The 18,836-nt window shown below is 36.8% G+C and overlaps 1 protein-coding gene across 2 annotated transcripts in view; it reads right to left on the bottom strand.

Moving 5' to 3' along the window:
* Nucleotides 1-749: 749 nt before the first annotated feature.
* The window catches only part of LOC306865153 (procollagen-lysine,2-oxoglutarate 5-dioxygenase 2-like), a 47,309-nt gene continuing 29,222 nt past the window's right edge, over nt 750-18,836 (bottom strand). Inside the window, exons 9-20 of one of the 2 annotated variants that reach the window (XM_079409565.1) lie at nt 18,620-18,745; nt 18,403-18,524; nt 16,376-16,480; nt 12,841-12,966; nt 12,469-12,610; nt 10,877-10,939; nt 9,586-9,699; nt 9,250-9,315; nt 6,651-6,755; nt 6,007-6,153; nt 4,620-4,745; nt 750-4,529 (exon numbers count right to left, since the gene is read on the bottom strand). In XM_079409565.1, the coding sequence (XP_079265691.1) occupies nt 4,374-4,529; nt 4,620-4,745; nt 6,007-6,153; nt 6,651-6,755; nt 9,250-9,315; nt 9,586-9,699; nt 10,877-10,939; nt 12,469-12,610; nt 12,841-12,966; nt 16,376-16,480; nt 18,403-18,524; nt 18,620-18,745 (1,398 nt within the window). In that variant the 3' untranslated portion in view covers nt 750-4,373. The remainder of the gene's footprint in view (nt 4,530-4,619; nt 4,746-6,006; nt 6,154-6,650; nt 6,756-9,249; nt 9,316-9,585; nt 9,700-10,876; nt 10,940-12,468; nt 12,611-12,840; nt 12,967-16,375; nt 16,481-18,402; nt 18,525-18,619; nt 18,746-18,836) is intronic. The other variant, XM_079409566.1, reaches the window with a different exon arrangement.

The following is an 18,836-nucleotide window of genomic DNA, read 5'->3' as shown; positions in this document are numbered from 1 at the left end:
TGCAAGTTTCTTTCCTTAAATCGAAACAGCTCAGAATTACATTTTAGTGTGGGGCTGGCCTTAAGCCTTGTCTGTGAAACTGGGGGTGCCATTAACACAGTTTGGTAATGTTTTACAATAAGGTCTCATTTGTTTTACGAATGATACTTTTCTTTAAAAAAAATGTTTATTAAGTGTGTGGTTTTGTGTTAGTAATCCTATACATTATGGAGACCAAATGACTCCACAAGGATAGTAATACCAGTAAATTTTGACCTTGTGGACATTTTTAAGTCCCCAATGAGAAAACGGGCTTATACGTCATACAGAATTCTGTTTTCTATGATGGCGAGATTAGGTACTTTTGTACGTAAGTGATGTTGCATTGTTCTCCAGACTCTTTATAATAAGTGAGTTAAAGTGTTGCAGCTGTGTATAGTGTTGGGATTTTCTTGTGCATAAGCAATAAGCATTTTTGTGTATTTGTCTTAGAGCTTGTTTTGTTAATAAATGTACCGGGTTTTCATTTTGTGTTTGTGTTGATTGTAACTAGGTAATTAAGAGATTAAAAAAATAGCCTATTGTTAGGATATTGGACTTTAGTTTTGTATTTTTCTGTTTTGTCTGCCTTTTCCTGTGTTGCCTTATTTGGTTTTGTTCCTGTTCAGTTTAGGATTAATTTGCTCATTAGTCTTGATTAGTTAACTCCCATCACCTGTTCATCCCTCGTCAGCTGCACTATTTAAAGTCATCTTTTCTGTTCAGTTTTTGTCAGTAATTGTTTAATGTTACACGTCTCTAGTTCTTGTTATTAAAGCCTTTCTTTTTGGGTACTCCTGTCTGCCTACCTGGATAGTACGTAACACCTATACTACGTTTCAACTTCATTGCCAGAGATATATAACACTGAAGTACATTGAAATGACATTTAAGTATATTTTAGTTCACATTAATTGCTTATTGAGAAGTACATATTTACCATATTTCAAAGTACATATAAAATATACTAAAGTCCCACTTAATTGGTTCACAAATATCACTCAAGAGTTCAACTAATTGAATTTAATGTAATTTTAAACTGTAATATATTTGCAATCAATTACAAATAACATGCATTTAGTTGGTAGAAAAAATTACATTTCATTCATGCTTAAGTGTATTGTTAACTGACATTAAAGTGTTTTTTAGTTAAAATTAATTGCTTGTTAGTACATTAGTAGCAAACTTTAACCATATTTTAAAGACACAAAACAATTATGAAAGTACATATAAATATGTACTAAAAGGTACCACTTAAGTGCTTTTAAAAAATCACTGAAAAGTTAAAGTTATTGCATTTAATATCACTTTAAAATGTGATACATTTGAAGTTAATAATAATTACAATGTATTTAATTTGCACTTGTGTGTTCTTTTAAAGTATATTATTTCTGCAATAAGTACACTTTATAAAAGTATACTTAAGTGCACTTCTTTTTCACAAGGGTCCACCTTGGGGATCCCCTGATGTCACAATTTTCCATTCACTGCTTTTAGCGTTTGCAACCACCCTTTGTCGTCTTCCTGTTGTATAACTAAACAACCAAGCCAAGAACTGTGGACAGAGGTTAAGTGTTGTTAAATGCTGAAAAAGCCTTGTAAGGTCATCTCGATCAAATGCTTGTAGTTGTGTATAAGTTACACATGTATTCCCAATATTTATTTACTTATTTTTGTTTTATTTTTTATGTACGCTTTCTGTTATGCCCCAAATCACAAAGGTATTCATAGTAATTTTAATATTATTTTTTAATTAGCCAACCCTCATACTCATTATTTCAAATGGTTAGGGTATGCAGAACATTCATAGCTTATATGGACTAAACACCCCTGTTTAGACCCTCTATTAGAATGTACAGAGTGTCAAAAAAAAATAAATCTAGCCAAGTGGCCTGATCTGACTTCATACTTCCTGTCCGCTTTCACCTTTCATACTGATCGTCTTGACTACAGCTTTCCCTCTCAGCTCTGTTTGATAAGTTATCCTCGGCAAACCTGTAAGTTTATTAGCCTTGCGAGTTTCCTGTGCCACTGCCCTGCATCAATGCCATCATTCAGAGCTGTGTGCAGGGGGAGAGCGGCCACAAAGGGATCTTTCTGTAGCCTGCTGCTGCGCTCGTGTCTTTGACCTACATGCCTCCCTCTTTTGCTGCATTTCTCAGCAGCTTCTCAAACCCACAGACCCAGACAGAAAGATTGAACAAGTCAGGGAGTTCGTCCCACTAAACGTCAACCAAGAGACGAAAGATGAAGGAAAGGAAAAATATCTCACACTTCAGCATCAGAGGGCATATCCGCCACCTTCCTTTGCTATGGCAACTTTCGAACTTTATGTAGTTTGTGTGGTCTACACTGAGGGTGCATTCACAATGATTTGCAGTTAGTCCCAAAGTCATTTATTTTCATTGACAGTTGGAGCGGATCTGAGATAGAAGCGTGACTTTTATTTGTTGATTATAAAGTGTGTTTAGTCGCTTTGCTCACTTGTACTGTTACAACTTACTTTTTAAAGTTTAAACACATCTCTGATTCCAGGCAAAATGATTCAGCTGCATAGGAGGAAATACACTATCAACTCCCCTGTACATTCCTTTAATTGTAAAATTCCAACATCTCAATCTCACTTAAAGACGGGTTCAAATATGTGTCACGTACTGCATAAATCTGCTTCTTGTTTACATGTTCTCTCTGTCAACATTAAGTTCTAAGCTGTGCTGATTGATTCTAAGGAGACGTTCATGGTTTGAAAGAACAAGTGTCATGTGATGGGCATGTTAGTGTTCAAACATGTACTATATTACATTAGTATGACAACTGGAATGTGAATGTTTCAATGCATGTCATATTTGCTTAAGTGTAAAAAGAAAATGTTTCGATTTTTCTAAAGCTGCACTGTATTTTTACATGTCTAGCAGTGTATTGGACTGGTCCCAATCTTGATCTGGCTTGAACATATTTTTTTGTTAAAAGAATCAGAAAAATGCATTTATTGTTAACTGAATATAGACAGCCATTTCTCTTTAAAAACATTTTTTTTTTATTATTATTTCAACAATTTCAAAATAAGTTAAGAGACTGACCTGAATGAAACATTTGTAAGGAATAAGAGAATGTAAAACATCTCCGAGACATTTTCAGTTCAGAAAATAAGGCATTATTACCTTGTATTTTACAGTAAAAACACCTTCAGCAAAACTTTGTCCACTAAAAAAAAAAAAAAAAAATCAACTATGATTCATTTTAAATCCTGCCGTTCCTTGATGTGCAAACATACAAAATTATACTTTGTTGACAGCATATTCATATTCATATCATGTAACCCTAGTAATTATGTTTCATGTCTTTTAAAAACATGGCCAGCTGCTACATGGAGGAGCCACTGAAGTCATGTGTTATATCATTGACACTAACAGCTCTCCAATTGGTAGAAATCTAGATATTTTACAGTACTTTGAGCTCATCTTCCTTTTTACCAACTTTCTTTTATGTTTATGATCTTAGAGCATGTGAGTGCACATTGGGTTGGGGGTTTGTCAGTTAGAGAATCCCAACAGAAACTAATTGATATTGATAATTTGGTGTAACTAAATGTTGATGGTGCAAATGAGTTTAGACATTTAATATGCTATTGAGGAAGAATAGCCCAAAATTTGGCCAGAAAACTACACTTTATAGGATTTATAAGAGTAACAGGCTTGCACAATGTTTGCATCATTCTCTGCGGTAACACAAGAATGATTAAACTGCAACAATAAAGTGCAATTACACAAATAATGTGCATCCTTTGTTCTTAATTTTGTTGCACTGGCACTAAAACATTTCTGTATTTGTTGGAATGTTAAAATAAAAAAATGTGGCATCAATTTTATTCCAGTGAGAATCACTAAAATGCACATCATACTGTTCGTAACAATACCAAAATGACAAATTCCAAACTAGTAAACAGGATTTTTTTCTAGCAGGACTTGAAGGCAGCTATTATGGATGAGTGCTAATGCTAAACACCCTGAACCAGAGTTGTTTAAATGAAGAGTTACTAACCTCACCTGCTTTGTTTTTTGCCCAAATAGAAACATTATGGTCAAATCTCTCATAAACCTTGTTTCATTACTCAAAATATATGTATGAAATTCTGCCTGTGTGTGTGTTTTGTGTGAATGCATCCATAGACTTTACTAAACTTCTGTTGAACAGCATTTTCTCTCGACAGTAGTAAATGTTTCAAATGACAGCAAACAGACACACAACACATAATCCAAGAATGAATCAGTAAAAACGGACAAACAGCTGACACTACACACACATATCAAGGCTAGTAAATTCCTAGTGAAGAACTACTAGAACTATTTGTGAGTCTAAGGATCTATGAAGGACACTGCTATGTAGCGTGTACCGTTGGTGGTAGGTAGTCCTTCATGAAGGTGGGTGAGTCTACCTGGATGCATGAAGCTCCATCCTTTTCTAGGAGACTCTATGGAACAGTTATATCTGTGAAATCGACAACCTCCACCCTGAAATAGAAGGAAATGAGGCATAGGTTGTGATTCTACAATGTATTTAAAATCTATTTTGGGAAATGTAAGGCCAGTGTATCAACTTGCCTGGAAATCTAAGCCCTTGTTGTTGAGAGCAATATTAATGGTGAATGTTGAGGAATCGTGATGTGGTCTTAGATAGGCTTGTCTGTTTGGAGTGTACTTCACCACAAAGTTCATAATCGCATAACCCTGCAAGAAAAACAGATGGGAGACACAATCAAAACCCAACTCTCAAAAGTATCTGACAGATTTGCCTACATTTTTTTTTTCTTCTGTGGAACAAACAGTTGGTGAAGGATCTTCAAGTAGTTATTTTCCAAACAGCGACAGATTTTAGTTAAAATGGCGGTTTTGTTCCTCACATAAAATTATTTCATGGCTTTGAAAGTCTTGAAATGGTACAGTATGGACTATATGCAGTATATGGTCATTTTAACAGACTGCTTCACTTTGTACTGTTGTTGTATGGAAGAGAGCTTAGCAAATATTCTTCTGAAATTCTACTTCTGATTTCTACCGAAAACAACAGTTTATGGATTTGGAAACGGTGAGTGAATAATACTGTATATTTCATTTTTGGGTCTACTATCCCTTTAATGGATGACCCAGAAAGAACTCAGACTCACAGTGCCAACCAGAGTTCACATTCCAGTCAAATCAACCGGAGAACTAACAGTGCTTATCCAGTTAACAGTGGACAGAGCCCTCCTAAAAGAACAGCGCAAGAGAGAAAGTTGAAAATTACAGAGAAAGAGATGACTTGACTCATTCCGTTAGTCACGTCAACCAAAAACTAAACAAAGCTCTTCTAGCAAGCTGTATTTTGGTTGGCTGCTGCAATAAGCCTTCAGAAATAATGTACTAAAAAAAATGGTGGCTGACAAAATACAAAAGTAGTTTAAATTGGGCAAATTATAAAAAAATGCCCTACTTAGCAGCTCAGTGATTCAGTCATTGCATTTGAGTGTTTGAAGCTATGAGTCAAATCAACCAGACTTAATGTATGAACTTCAAGAAGCCAATCAAGACCATTTCTGGGACATACGTCACCCCACAAAGTGAAAAAAAGTAACCTTACATTTACCATGATTCATGATAGTGGATATTGATTATGTGATTCTCAAACTGGGTTTATAATGAAAACACTGAAATGCAAATCTGCTGTTATTAAATAATACAATAAATGTACCCACACTCAAAGGATTCAAAGCCTTCTTTTGATTTTAATGATTATAATGACCCTAAATCTTAAAATATTCTAAATTGGGGGTGAAATATAACCATGTTCTTTATAGGCTTCCTGGGTTTCATCCTAGCAAACATTGAAGGATGAAATGTTTCACAAAAAGATGAGGTGGAGGTAGAAGAGAGAAATTCCTCAACACATGCTCAAACATTCTGATATAACAGCTCAGTATGACTCTGTCCAGACCCATACAGACTGGCTCACCTTGGTGTAATAGCCAGAGAAGACCTTGAGAGTGACAGGGGAGATGAATTCCCTGATAAAGTGCAGCCATTCCTTATCAAAATTGATCTGTTTCATATGAATGTCATCTGTCGGGACACTCTCGTAGCCTCCAGTGATGCGCTTGTCCTGCAAAGAGAAAACACAATGACTGGGCAATCAGTCAATCATAAAAGCTGTTATCAGCAATTGTGCCACTGTGTAAAGTCTACTAAAAGGTCATTTCCACTGGAAAAAATAAAAATATTATATGTAACTGACTAAATATTTACACATTTTTGTCTATTTTGAATAAAAATCAGTTACACTTTATTTTAAGGTGTCCTTGTTACAGTGTAATTATACACTTAACTACTGAGTAATATTAATTAACTACATGTACTTACTATGGTTATGTTTAGGATTAGTGTTTGGCTTAGGTATTTATGCATAATTAATTGTTATTATAAAAGTAATTGCATGTAATGTGTAACAAGGACACCTTTAAATAAAGTGTTACCTAAAAATCTATTTCTGTTTGTATTTACAGATTTTTCTTGTAAAAATCTTAGAAAAGTATTTTTCATTCATGGCCGAGCCCTGTACAAAGTGTGCAGACTGTTTTAAGGCCGGCGGGTTTATCTGACCTTGTGACTTCCACCAGACCATGAACCATGATTTTCCATCTCATTCACCAGCTCATCACAGGCTTTCTCCGAGAGCACAGGGAACCAGAAAACATCTGGGCATGGCTGCAGAAACATAAACAGGTGCTTAGTATCATCAGGTTAACTTTCACCCTTAACACAGCACAAGTTTGGCTATTCCACCATAACATACAGTGGGGGAAAAATATTTGATCCCCTGCTGATTTTGTACATTTGCCCACTGACAAAGAAATGATCAGTCTATAATTTTAATGGTAGGTTTATTTGAACAGTGAGAGACAGAATAACAACAAAAAATCCAGAAAAATGCATTAAAAAAAAAGTTATATATTGATTTGCGTTTTAATGAGTGAAATAAATATTTGACCCCTTCGCAAAACATGACTTAGTACTTGGTGGCAAAACCCTTGTTGGCAATCACAGAGGTCAGACATTTCTTGTAGTTGGCCACCAGGTTTGCACACATCTCTGGAGGGATTTTGTCCCACTCCTCTTTGCAGATCCTCTCCAAGTCATTAAGGTTTTGAGGCTGACGTTTGGCAACTCGACCCTTCAGCTCCCTCCACAGATTTTCTATGGGATTAAGGTCTGGAGACTGGCTAGGCCACTCCAGGACCTTAATGTGCTTCTTCTTGAGACACTCCTTTGTTGCCTTGGCCGTGTGCTTTGGGTCATTGTCAATCTGGAATACCCATCCACGACCCATTTTCAATGCCCTGGCCCTGACAGTATATGGCCCCATCCATCGTCTCTTTGATGCGGTGCAGTTGTCCTGTCCCCTTAGCAGAGAAACACCCCAAAGGCATAATGTTTCCACCTCCATGTTTTATGGTGGGAATGGTTTTCTTGGGGTCATAGACAGCATTCCTCCTCGTCCAAAAACGGTGAGTTGAGTTGATGCCAAAGAGCTTGATTTCGGTCACATCTGACCACAACACTTCCTCTGAATCATTCAGATGTTCACTGGCAAACTTCAGACGGGCCTGTACATGTGCAATCTTGAGCAGAGGGACCTTGCAGGTGCTGCAGGATTTCAGTCCTTCATGACGTAGTGTGTTACCAATTGTTTTCTTGGTGACTGTGGTCCCAGCTGCCTTGAGATCATTGACAAGATCCTCCTGTGTGGTCCTGGGCTGATTCCTCACCATTCTCATGAACATTGAAACTCCATGAGGTGAGATCTTGCATGGAGCCCCAGATCGAGGGAGATTGATAGCCAACTGTTGTCACCTTCTCACCAAGCTGCTTGGCGATGGTCTTGTAGCCCATTCCAGCCTTGTGTAGGTCTACAATCTTGTCCCTGACATCCTTGGACAGCTCTTTGGACTTTGGAATCTGATTGATTGATTGCTTCTGTGGACAGGTGTATTTTATACGAGTAACGAGGTGAGATTTGGAGCACCCCCTTTAAGAAACTGCTCTTAATCTCAGCTCGTTACCTGTAAAAAAGACACCTTGCAGACAGAAATCTTGCTGATTGATAGAGGATCAAATACTTATTTCACTCATTAAAATGCAAATCATTGCATAAAATTATATATCTATACAATTACAGAATGATAATTTCTTTGTTAGCAGAGGTGGGTAGTAACGAGTTACATTTACTTCGTTACATTTACTTGAGTCAATTTTTTACTTTTAGAGTATATTTAAAAATGGGTACTTTTACTCTTACTCAAGTACATTTTTAGTGAAAAAAAATGTATTTTACTTTGTTACTGTGGGTGACGCTCCTCTCATTGCTTTATCTTAATGCAATACAAGTTAAAAATCCTTCTATTTATTCCAAACGCGCCGTCTACTTTTTTTCTGAGCGATGCCCATTCACGAATGATTCATTATTTTGAGTCAATTCTGTTCGAAGGCTTGATCAAACCAGTTGGCAAACCATTGAATCGGTTCGCAAAAATCATTCAAATATATTGATTTAAAAAAAAAAGCTTATGCTGGTTAGGTATGTTTTGAAGCTGGGATGCTGGTTTATGCTAGTCCTTTACTAGAACCAGCAAATGACCATCTTAAACCACCAAAGGACCAGCTTTCAATCAATCGTGCTCAATAGATATGACTGTGATTGTTTACAATGATCATTGCTTCACGCTCTTCACAGTGCGCTCACACAGAAGCACACGGGAGCATTGAGTGTGTGAACACTATGGCCAATCAGTGGTCTTTAAGAATCCGCTCAACAGCACTCAAATGTTAGCAGGAAATGGATGTTTTTAAAATTGCAGTACAGAAGTCGGTACTTTTGACAATACTAGTACAGCTCCTTTTCCAGTCATCTCTAGACTGTGAAATACTGCAACACTCATCAAACTTCTGCCAGTTTTTCAAAAATATGGTTGTTCGGTTGGTCTTTAATCAGACCAACAGTATAGAACAACCACTGGTTCTGCATTTGCACCCTCCTACCTGCATCCACTTTTGCTAATCTATCCTTGCCCCACAAGTCTGGTAGGTAAGCGAGTGAACCTTTCCGGAATATAAACTTTTACTAAGCCTCCATAGTGGAATGATCATTTCTACACTATCCGAACGACATCTGCTAAATTAATGTATGTAAATGTTTGTTCACCTGCTCCAAGAGGTTTTCAGTGAAAATTCGGGAGTAGTTGGGATGGATGTATTTCTCTCTCCAGTCCTGTGAAAAAGAAAGAGGATTAGTACTTTAGCCTATTGACTGACCTGCATTGCAAACTGTGATTAGCTCCCTGCATTCATTCGGCAGGCGGACTAAAGCCTAGATGGAGGTCAACACAGATGTACTGTATGTTTATCCTGTCAGCACACCACATCATTATTGATGACAAATATTGAACTAAATGAACACTTCTGGATCCTTTTGTTTATGTATTGTACTAGACACGTTTTACACAGGAAGCACTTGATCACAGATCATCTAGTCACTCACCAGTGGGTTTTCAAATATTTGCCAAAGATCATTGTTATAATAAGATGTGTTATAGTTGGCAGTCGAAATAATCCTTCCAAACTCATGACGATTTGTAACATACATGAAAACTCCCTGTGGCGGACAAAGAAAAGGTAGTTAGATACTACAAATGATATATTTAATGCAAAAATCGAATGGTAACAAAAATTAAACTATGTAAAATCAGCAATAAACAAAACACATCATGCAAATAATTTAAAGTCAATGATGAAAACAAATCACAAATTACCAGCACAATCTGTGATAATGTATAACACATCAATAACAATCAAGGACAGATGTTTGGGAACGGCTATGAGAGGGGATGGAACAGGAACATAGGGAAGTGCTGGGAACAGTGCAACTTCAGGAATCAACATTCCTGTTTACTATACTAGAAGCAGGGACAAGGGTTCTTGCAACTAAGTGTGAGAAGATCCAGATTTACTCTCAGTCTAGGCTTTACCAAAACATGTCTTGACCCAATCTCAAACATCATAGACTAATTGTTCATTCCAATGCAAACATACCAATGTAACAAGTGCTACATAAATACCTAGACTGAGATAAGTCAAGGTAATGAGGGTAAGTTTCTTGTTAATTGTACTAGTGTGCTTGGAAGGGCGTTGCTCTTGGATATAGATGTTACTGCAGGGAAAACTATAATGAAGGAAATCTATTAGACCCTTCATTGACCTTTCCACCACTGTGTAGAATTTCACGGTTCAGTGTATATATAATATCTGGTGCTTTGTCCAGGTTAACCCCATTAGAAAAAAAAAAAAAAAAAAACAGATGTAGCTTATAAAACTCAATAGCATCACTTTTCCAAAGGGTTCCATTTGTTAGGAGAACACATCTGTCAGTGCAAAATTCATTCAAAAATGGCCGTAGTTTTAAATCAAATGTTTGAATGCCTACCAGCACATGCACATATATTTATGGAATAGAAAAACCACGAAACAACCGCATTGAGCATGAAATGGGGATTTATGGTTTTTCCACATGCATAGTAATTCATCTCAAAATTGTTTCAAAATCTGTTCTGTAATCTGACAACAATGCTTGCGATCTTGAGATTACACATATGAACCCCAAGCAAGCAAATATTAAATGTTAGTAGACATGTTCCTTAAAATCTGCATTAATGACACCATTTAATTTAGTTTGGTTGGAATATCACTTTCTAACCATTTGGAAAAGCGATGCCTTGCTTTAAAACATTTAAATCTTAAATTATGCATGATATAATAATCAAAATAATAGGAACCTGTAGGGGTCTGAGCATATGGAATGATTCCGGAGAAGGAGATTCTCTTTCTCTCTGTACTGTCTAAAATGAAGGAAAAGCACCATGTAAATTATATAATGAGACATAAACAGAGTAAGATACAGAGAGAGAGAGAGATTAAGAAATTAGAATATTAGGGAAGATACGGACACAGCACATGTATAATATTAAACTCCACCAGAACAGTAGAGATGCCTGCGCACTCTTGTGTTGAGGTTTTTTAGTTGATTTTCTACTCAGAAAATGGTTATGCGCTTCCTTTAGGTGTCCTAAGCAGTTAGCTGTAGACCGTTAGAAAAACATCATAGTTAGTTATTAGTGGTGCAGGTTTTTTAAGGAGGAGCAAAAAGCACAGCCAAGCATTCCCATTGGTTCAAGGTCACACTATGAATGTGAAAAATGGAGAGAAGGAAAGGATGATGAGCAGAGAACACACTGAATGCATCACAGAGGCTGTCATAAACAGACAGACACGCCATGCCTTCACGATAGCGCACTGATATACTTAGAATACTTACTAGTTACATCTTGGTCACAGAGGTGCAGCAGATGTTTCAAAGCATTAAGACATCAGGCTAAATTGACATATGAAAACTAATACAAAACAGTTGCTGTTTTTGGAGGTGAATTGCTTTATGATCTACTGAATCTGTATTATGGAAAGTCGTTTCTGCCACCGAGTAAACACTTTTAAATAGCAATTGCTACTTTTTGTAATTGTGACTATTTGCGATCTCATTTCTTTTTTTTTTCTCACAATTCTGACTATTGTGTGATATAAACTCGCAATCGTAAGAAAATATTCAGTCTTTTTCCCCCTCAGAATTGGAATTGCAATTGCAAATATTTATTCCTCAATTCTGAGAAAATAAGTCAGAATTACAAGAAAAAGACGGAACTGTGAGATATAAACTCACAGAATTGCGAGTTTATATCTTAAAATTCTGAATTTAATTCTCATAATTGTAAGTTTTTATCTTGTAATTCTGATTGTATAACTTACAATTGCAAATTTTTATATCTTACAATTCTGAGAAAAATATTGCAAGTTGCAAGTTTACATCACAATTCGTCAGAATTGTGAGATAAAAAGTTGCAGTTAATATTGTTATTATTTATTTTTTCATTTTTTATAAAGTGGCAGAAAAGGGCTTCCATATCTACTCCTACATTCCTCCCTTATTCCAATTTCAGCTCTATCAACAGAATCCATGAAATTTTGTCGCTATACTTTTGATAAATTAAGTATATATTGTAATAGTTTTGCTGGTGTCTTCCATTGTAATGCTTTACAGTATTTTTTTTTCTGTGATTAAAAAAACAAACATCAGCAAGCCACAAATGCTGTTGATGGAGCTTGACATGAATGCTAAATATAATATTTAATACAAAAACAATAATTATCATGATTTTTTACATTAATTACACAGCAAGAAACTATATTAAATTACATTGCACACCTAAATAATTACAACTTTTTACTATTATAAAATAAATGCTATGAATGTTGCTGATCTATAGATTAAACACTGTAATTACTATAATTGTGTTTTGTGTTCCAGCGGTCATACCAAATCTCTGGCATTCCTGCACATGGCCATGTCGGGGTCCAATCTCTCCAAGACAAAGACATTCCTCTCTTTGAGCTCATTCCGCAGAGTCTGGCCTTTTATGAGGTAGATGTGGGCCATGAAGGGGATGTTCCACACACCACTATTTATACAAGGAAATACAAAATATATAATCATATCACATTTTTAATGTTATTTTAAAATAGACTTTGGTAAAGATATGGGCAATGGACATACTAAAAAGTATTCCAAGTTTGGATAGAGTACTCTTTTTGATTCAGAGTAGGATACATGCAATTTCCTAATGTTCCAGTAAGATTATATACAGTGAAATATCCGTAATTTCTGGATCACATCCTCCAAGACACTCACACACGCTTTCCTTGCACGATGTCAATGTAGTCCTCAGATCTCGCATAATAACCATCTAGGCTCAAGGCTCCCCAAAAGTTGGACCACAATTTTCCATGACGGGTGACAAGAGGGCCTATTATTTTTCTAAGGTGGAAAAAGGAAAAATCAGCACAGAAATCAGCAACAGTCCATAAATGTACTATGATAGGCCTACTATGCAAGAAATAATGCTGCTTTTTGCCACCACAAGAAGACTCTAAAATTATAGGAAAACCAAATGTGATGATGATATCTGATGACCAGAAAATGTATATTTAGTTTAGATTTGCTGTAGTTTGTACTGAATTAAGTTTCCTGGGGTGCGTTTCCCAAAAACAACTATGGTCACAAGTTCCGTCGTTGCCAATAGAGTTCAATGGAACTAACGACCATAGTTAGCTAACGATGCTATAGAGCAACATGGTGGCAAGAAGGGCCCCGCTTTGAACCAGAAGGCCTTTTTGTGTGAGTTTGCATGTTCTCCTGTGTTTCCTACGGCTGCTTTGGGTTCCCTCACAACTCAAAAAAACATGTAGTATAGGTAATTTGGACAAAATAAATTTCCTGTAGATGTGTCTGTGTTAGCCCTATGATGGACTGGCCATCCATCCAGGATGTCCCCTGACTGTGGCTTGAGATGCTGGGAAAGGCTCCAGCATTCCTGTGACAGAGGATAAGTGATTTGGAAAATAGGTGGGATGGATGGATTGGTTTATAACATTTATAGTTTATATAAGTGGTTACCATGATCCACGTGAGATATTCTTAGAATATTCTTGTCAGGTTGTGAAGAAGGCATTCTTTTATTCAGGCACATGAGCGCAGTTTTATATGGTATTGTTCCTATAATCGTGAGAGTGATCCTGAAGTAACACAGTCAAGCCCTTCACCTCTATTGTGACCATAAACTCAACAAGCGTACAGAATATCACTTTACTGAGGTAAACATGTCATTCAAAATACATTAGTGGAAATTATAGTGTTGGTCAACAATGTGAGAGCAAGAAAGTAAAATTCCACATTTCTACTTTTCCCGGATACGATTTCATTCCACAAGCCAGAGGCCAGCAGAAAGAGTTCCCAAGCCTTCTTAAAATATCTGAAAAGGGCTTCCTCCATAGTCATGCGAAAGAGCGTTTGGCATTATAAGAGTGCATGCGATATAGCGCAGACTGTTTCTAAGCACCATGGGAAAACAGGAAGCCACCCGTGCTTATTTTTAAACCTTGAGGGATTTGCATTCAGTCGGCTGTAATGTTCATGTGGCTTTAGCACATGAGGGATTCAAATCTGTTCCCTCAGACAAAGCGGTTACTGTGGAAAATTCCAAACCATTGAAATGCTTGCCATTAGTGTTGCTTTCGTCAACGATAATTGTGACTAAATATCGTCGTCAACGAACTTTTATCACGTGACGAAAACAAGATGAGACGCAACGTAAATGCTGGTCATGTGACGATGACGATAATTAAATATATAATGCAATATTGTTGACGAATAAAAATGAGACAATGTGTTTTGCAAAATAAAAACTATGCTAAAATGTCTCTTAATTTTCGTTGACTAAAACGAGACAAAACAAAATGTTATAACGTTATTTTGTCTCGTTTAGTCGCGTTATTATTATTATTGTTATTTTGCAGTATTTCTGTTTCCTGTGTCACTTCAGGGGCTGCATCAGGTTGCACTGCGCAGATGCAGGCGACGTCACTTCCTCTAGCCCCACTCGTGGCATTATTTAGAAGACGACAACAAATATGTTAACATGTTTGGTTGGTAAAATTAATGTTGTAAATTCAAATCAGAGCGTCTTCCTTGTCTGGAATGGATGTATTCTTAAGTCTATAAGGTAACAATAATATAATAAGATAACCTTGTTTGAAATGGGTTTGGCTAAAATACAATTTTGGTTTTGTCTATACTACTAGCGCAGTTGTGGGCCGTCAGAGGAAGCAGGGCCTTCTCTGCTGGCCCTATAAAAAAACGAAATTGTGTGAAAAATGTTTTTATTGATTATTTAGGTATCATTTTCATTTGTGTAATGTCCACTAAATTGCCTATGATTAGTTTAGTTGAGGTTGAATTGGAATATCCTACATAAAAAAGTCAGAGGCCAGCACTACAGATAGTGCTACCCTTTTGTTGAAAGACGTCACATCTGATTTGTTACAAGCATTAGTGACAGAATCATCGGCCAATCAAATTTTGACTTTCAATGACAGCCCGCCCTCTGGGTCCAGCTATGTGCCCAGTGCTACCCCCAGCATTAGACTGCCCCTTTAGGCAGGGATTTCCAAGGTACGAACATGAAAGTAAACGAAAAGAAAATGACAGCTGCAGTCATCGGCACCTACACCAGATCTGGTTGCCGATCTACTAAAATCGTCTTTTTCAAGGCGCTCTTTTGCAGACAAAAGAGAATAACTGAGAAAGGAAGACCTACACCCAAACTGAATTCGCTAACGAAGGCTAGCAAAGGTTTTATGCGCCATTTCAACGATTGCAACTATGAGTGCTATCAGTGGCTAACAGCTAGCACCGAGCACAAGTTATTTTGTTGGCTGTGTTTACTTTTAAATCCGAGTAAAGGGGCTTGGAATGACAGACCCATGGACTTTATTTACAAGTGACAGGTGAGTGCTTTATTATTTGATGAGTATTGTATCATGCACATTGTTATGGAGGTGTAGATGGTGTGTTGATAATACTGTGGTGTGGTGTGTGGATGTCCAGAGTTTGTACAGTTTTGCTGCTTTGGGCGCGTCGTCATTTTAGAGTGACATGAATGTGCATAGTGACCTGTGTATTGGCGGATTACTTTTACTGACCATGTAGGGAAATTTACTCTGCATTTAACCCACCCCAATCTAGCCTACTATTAAAATAGTTGATCAGCCGTCATTGTTTGTTGAGAGCCTGTGTGCAGCATAATATGTGCATTATATGCATAAAGCTGCGTTAGCTGTAACAGAGATGTGTAAGATGTTTACAGTTGAAGTTGAGCTTCATTGTCATTCCGCTACATGTGGGGACATACAGTGGAACGAAATGTCGTGCCTCACAGGACCACGGTGCTACATAAATACAGACATACAACAATGAAGTAAAAAAACAGTATAAACCTATACACAACTAACCTTGCTTACTGAAGGCCCTGACTAAAACCCCACGGTATGCCACTGCTACTAGGTACTTATACTATATTGACTGGGTTAAATAGAATTACTAAAAAGAGACTAAAATGCAATTTTCATTGACTAAAACTAGACGAAAATGTCATCAGTTTTCGTAGACTAAAACTAGACGAAAATAGTCATTGATAATTCTGACTAAAATAAGACTAAAATGCTCAGACTTTTACTTGACTGAAACTTGACTAGACTAAAAAGAGTATGAACATGACTAAAACTAATAAAAACTAAAATGACAGCTTCACACAAAGACTAGACTAAAACTAAAATTAAAACAGGCCGCCAAAAACAACACTACTTGCCATTGATTAAAGGGAAACTACCTGTTTTGTTCGATGAGGAGTTTTAGGGTCTGGCGGTTGGTGAGCATCACATCTGCATCAATGCTGAGGTAATAATCACAAGAAAGATCCTTCCGGCATAAATCCCTGTTAGAAAATAGTAAGGCATCATTATAGCAAAATTCAGGTCAACATTGTTTCACTTGAACACCAGTAAGACTGAACTGAAAGAATTCTGCTGAACTATTTTATTTCCTGAAATGTGAAAAACTGCATTCAACTGTCAGACATCTGAATAAAAACACTAACATTTCTCATTAAATTCGTCCAAGACCAAATTGTATGAGTCCTTCTGTCCTATAGAGTCTTTCAGAAGAACATCTGAGAAAAGTTCATATTTAACTGTGTCCTTAGCTATTAAAGACCAATATCTGAGCAATATGATGTTCCTCTGACTATGATTCTTTGACAAAGAATATACAAAACTCATCACCAATCAAAACTCATCACCAATCCAGCAAGTCGCATACTGAAGTTTAATATGTGGGGTTACTAAGTTACTTACTCTAATTATGAACATAACACTTAAACAAGCCGCAATAATTACTATTAGAACCAGCTAGTTAAATCTGCAGTCCGTAACTTTTTTGTGTTAAAAATGGTCAAAATCAATATTTGAGAAAGTACATAACCATCCAGTGTTCAAAACTATCGCCTTACTTTAGCCCGATTCACAACGGTTAGCTTATAATAATGTTTTCTAATTTGAGTGGTACGGGTAGGTTTTTGCAGGAAATTCGAGCATGGCACTGCATCATTACATCACGTCTGTAAACATAAAGAATTTGTCCTGGCTACTAGGCTTTCGCACGTGCAGATCCTGCAGGTGGCGGATCATTTATAGCCTTTTCTCACAGCAGCTAGAAAAAATCTACTTATTTTGATGGTGGATTGTGATCCAGAAAGGATTATGTGTTCATGAAACACGTGTGAATGAAATTAAATTATATTCCAGTTTAAAATGTGCTTCTGATTACAGATAGCCTGAGATTACACCAGATTTGTATTCTAAAGAAAACCATTTCAAAGGGAGCATAGTTTGCTTTTGGGGTTAAAATAATTTCTTAATATGAAATTTGAATGGCATGACAATTAGATTAGACTATACAGAAATTGAAATCTACACGTTAATACACACTATACTCATAGTCACGCAATGGTGATGTTGTTAACATTTAATAATTTGAGAATAAAGTAGAACAATAATAATACTTTGCAGGGTTTGAGGTGATATGAGCTAACCGATCGTTTGATTTAATCACTGTTGGTAGCGCGATTTCTTGTAATGCTTTTTTCCTCAGTTGGTCAGAACAAATGTGGAAGACTTGTTAGTTACTTGTTCAGATGACAATATACGGTGAAAATTGTGATTTGGGACATATATTCCAAGACGTAAGCTAGAATCTGTGATTACTAAGTGTTTGATTCACACTGGTGCGGTGACTGACAGCGACACATTCACCTCAAAACATTAGATTCATCTGCACTGAAGCCATGCCAGAGTACAGCCCACGTAATAAAGATAATTCCGCACATGGCTGCAATACCAGGTTTTCAACAGGGATGGCGACACAAAGGCAAAACTTACGGACTGCAACTTTAAAGGTAGTTGTAAAAACAGCTCAGAAAAGTCAAATTAGTTTGTTTACAGATGTCAGTTGATTTGATGTTGTGATAGCTTTTATAGTAACTGTATTAAAGCAGTCATGTACAAGCAGATTCGTTTTGGGGAGTGCTAAACTAAGAGCAAATAGAAGGGTTCAGAGGAGCTTTTCTGTATTTTCTTGCTACATTGCTATCGGAGGGGGCAGATTTACTGCTTTGAGGTGAGTCGGATGTTGTCCCTGTGTATTTATTTGTAAGGAGCTGAAAGGTTTGCTGACACATGGCAAGGGTTTGCGTTTATCTTTGATCAGGTGTTAGAGCTTGAATTTCTCCGATTTGCATTGCAATTTACTTCATTATTTGCATATTTTCGAGAGTGACTCTGAAATTAAAGGGACACTTACATCCCCATGTTCCTTGCTTCTCCTTGAGTTAAGTTCTCCTCGGGGCCAACAACTTTAAAACTGCGGAATACATCCTTGTTCTCTTCCCAAAACTTCTGTATGTGCTTCTCATGGTAAACCTCCTGAAGAACAAGATGTGGAATAAGCACGGTCAAAGACAGATGCTAAAATCCAAAAGGTCAAATAGTTCTTATTGCTTTGTCAGCCAAACACTCACACTGTTATGAACAAAGACATTCAGTTTATCTTTTGGATAATCTAGACTCAGGAACCTCTCGAGGAACTCTGGCAGGAATGGAGTCGGCTGCTCGATGTATATACCAACCATCACTTGTGGAAATTCCTGTTTAGATAGAGAGAAACGTCTGGTCAAACATTACGACTTTTTCATGCGTTTGAGTTCACAATGTTTTCACTTAGGGTGGTTGATTTAC

This window comes from Barbus barbus (genome assembly GCF_936440315.1).
Source record: "Barbus barbus genome assembly, chromosome: 46".
Taxonomy (NCBI): domain Eukaryota; kingdom Metazoa; phylum Chordata; class Actinopteri; order Cypriniformes; family Cyprinidae; genus Barbus; species Barbus barbus.
This window is presented reverse-complemented; position numbering and strand designations above follow the sequence as displayed.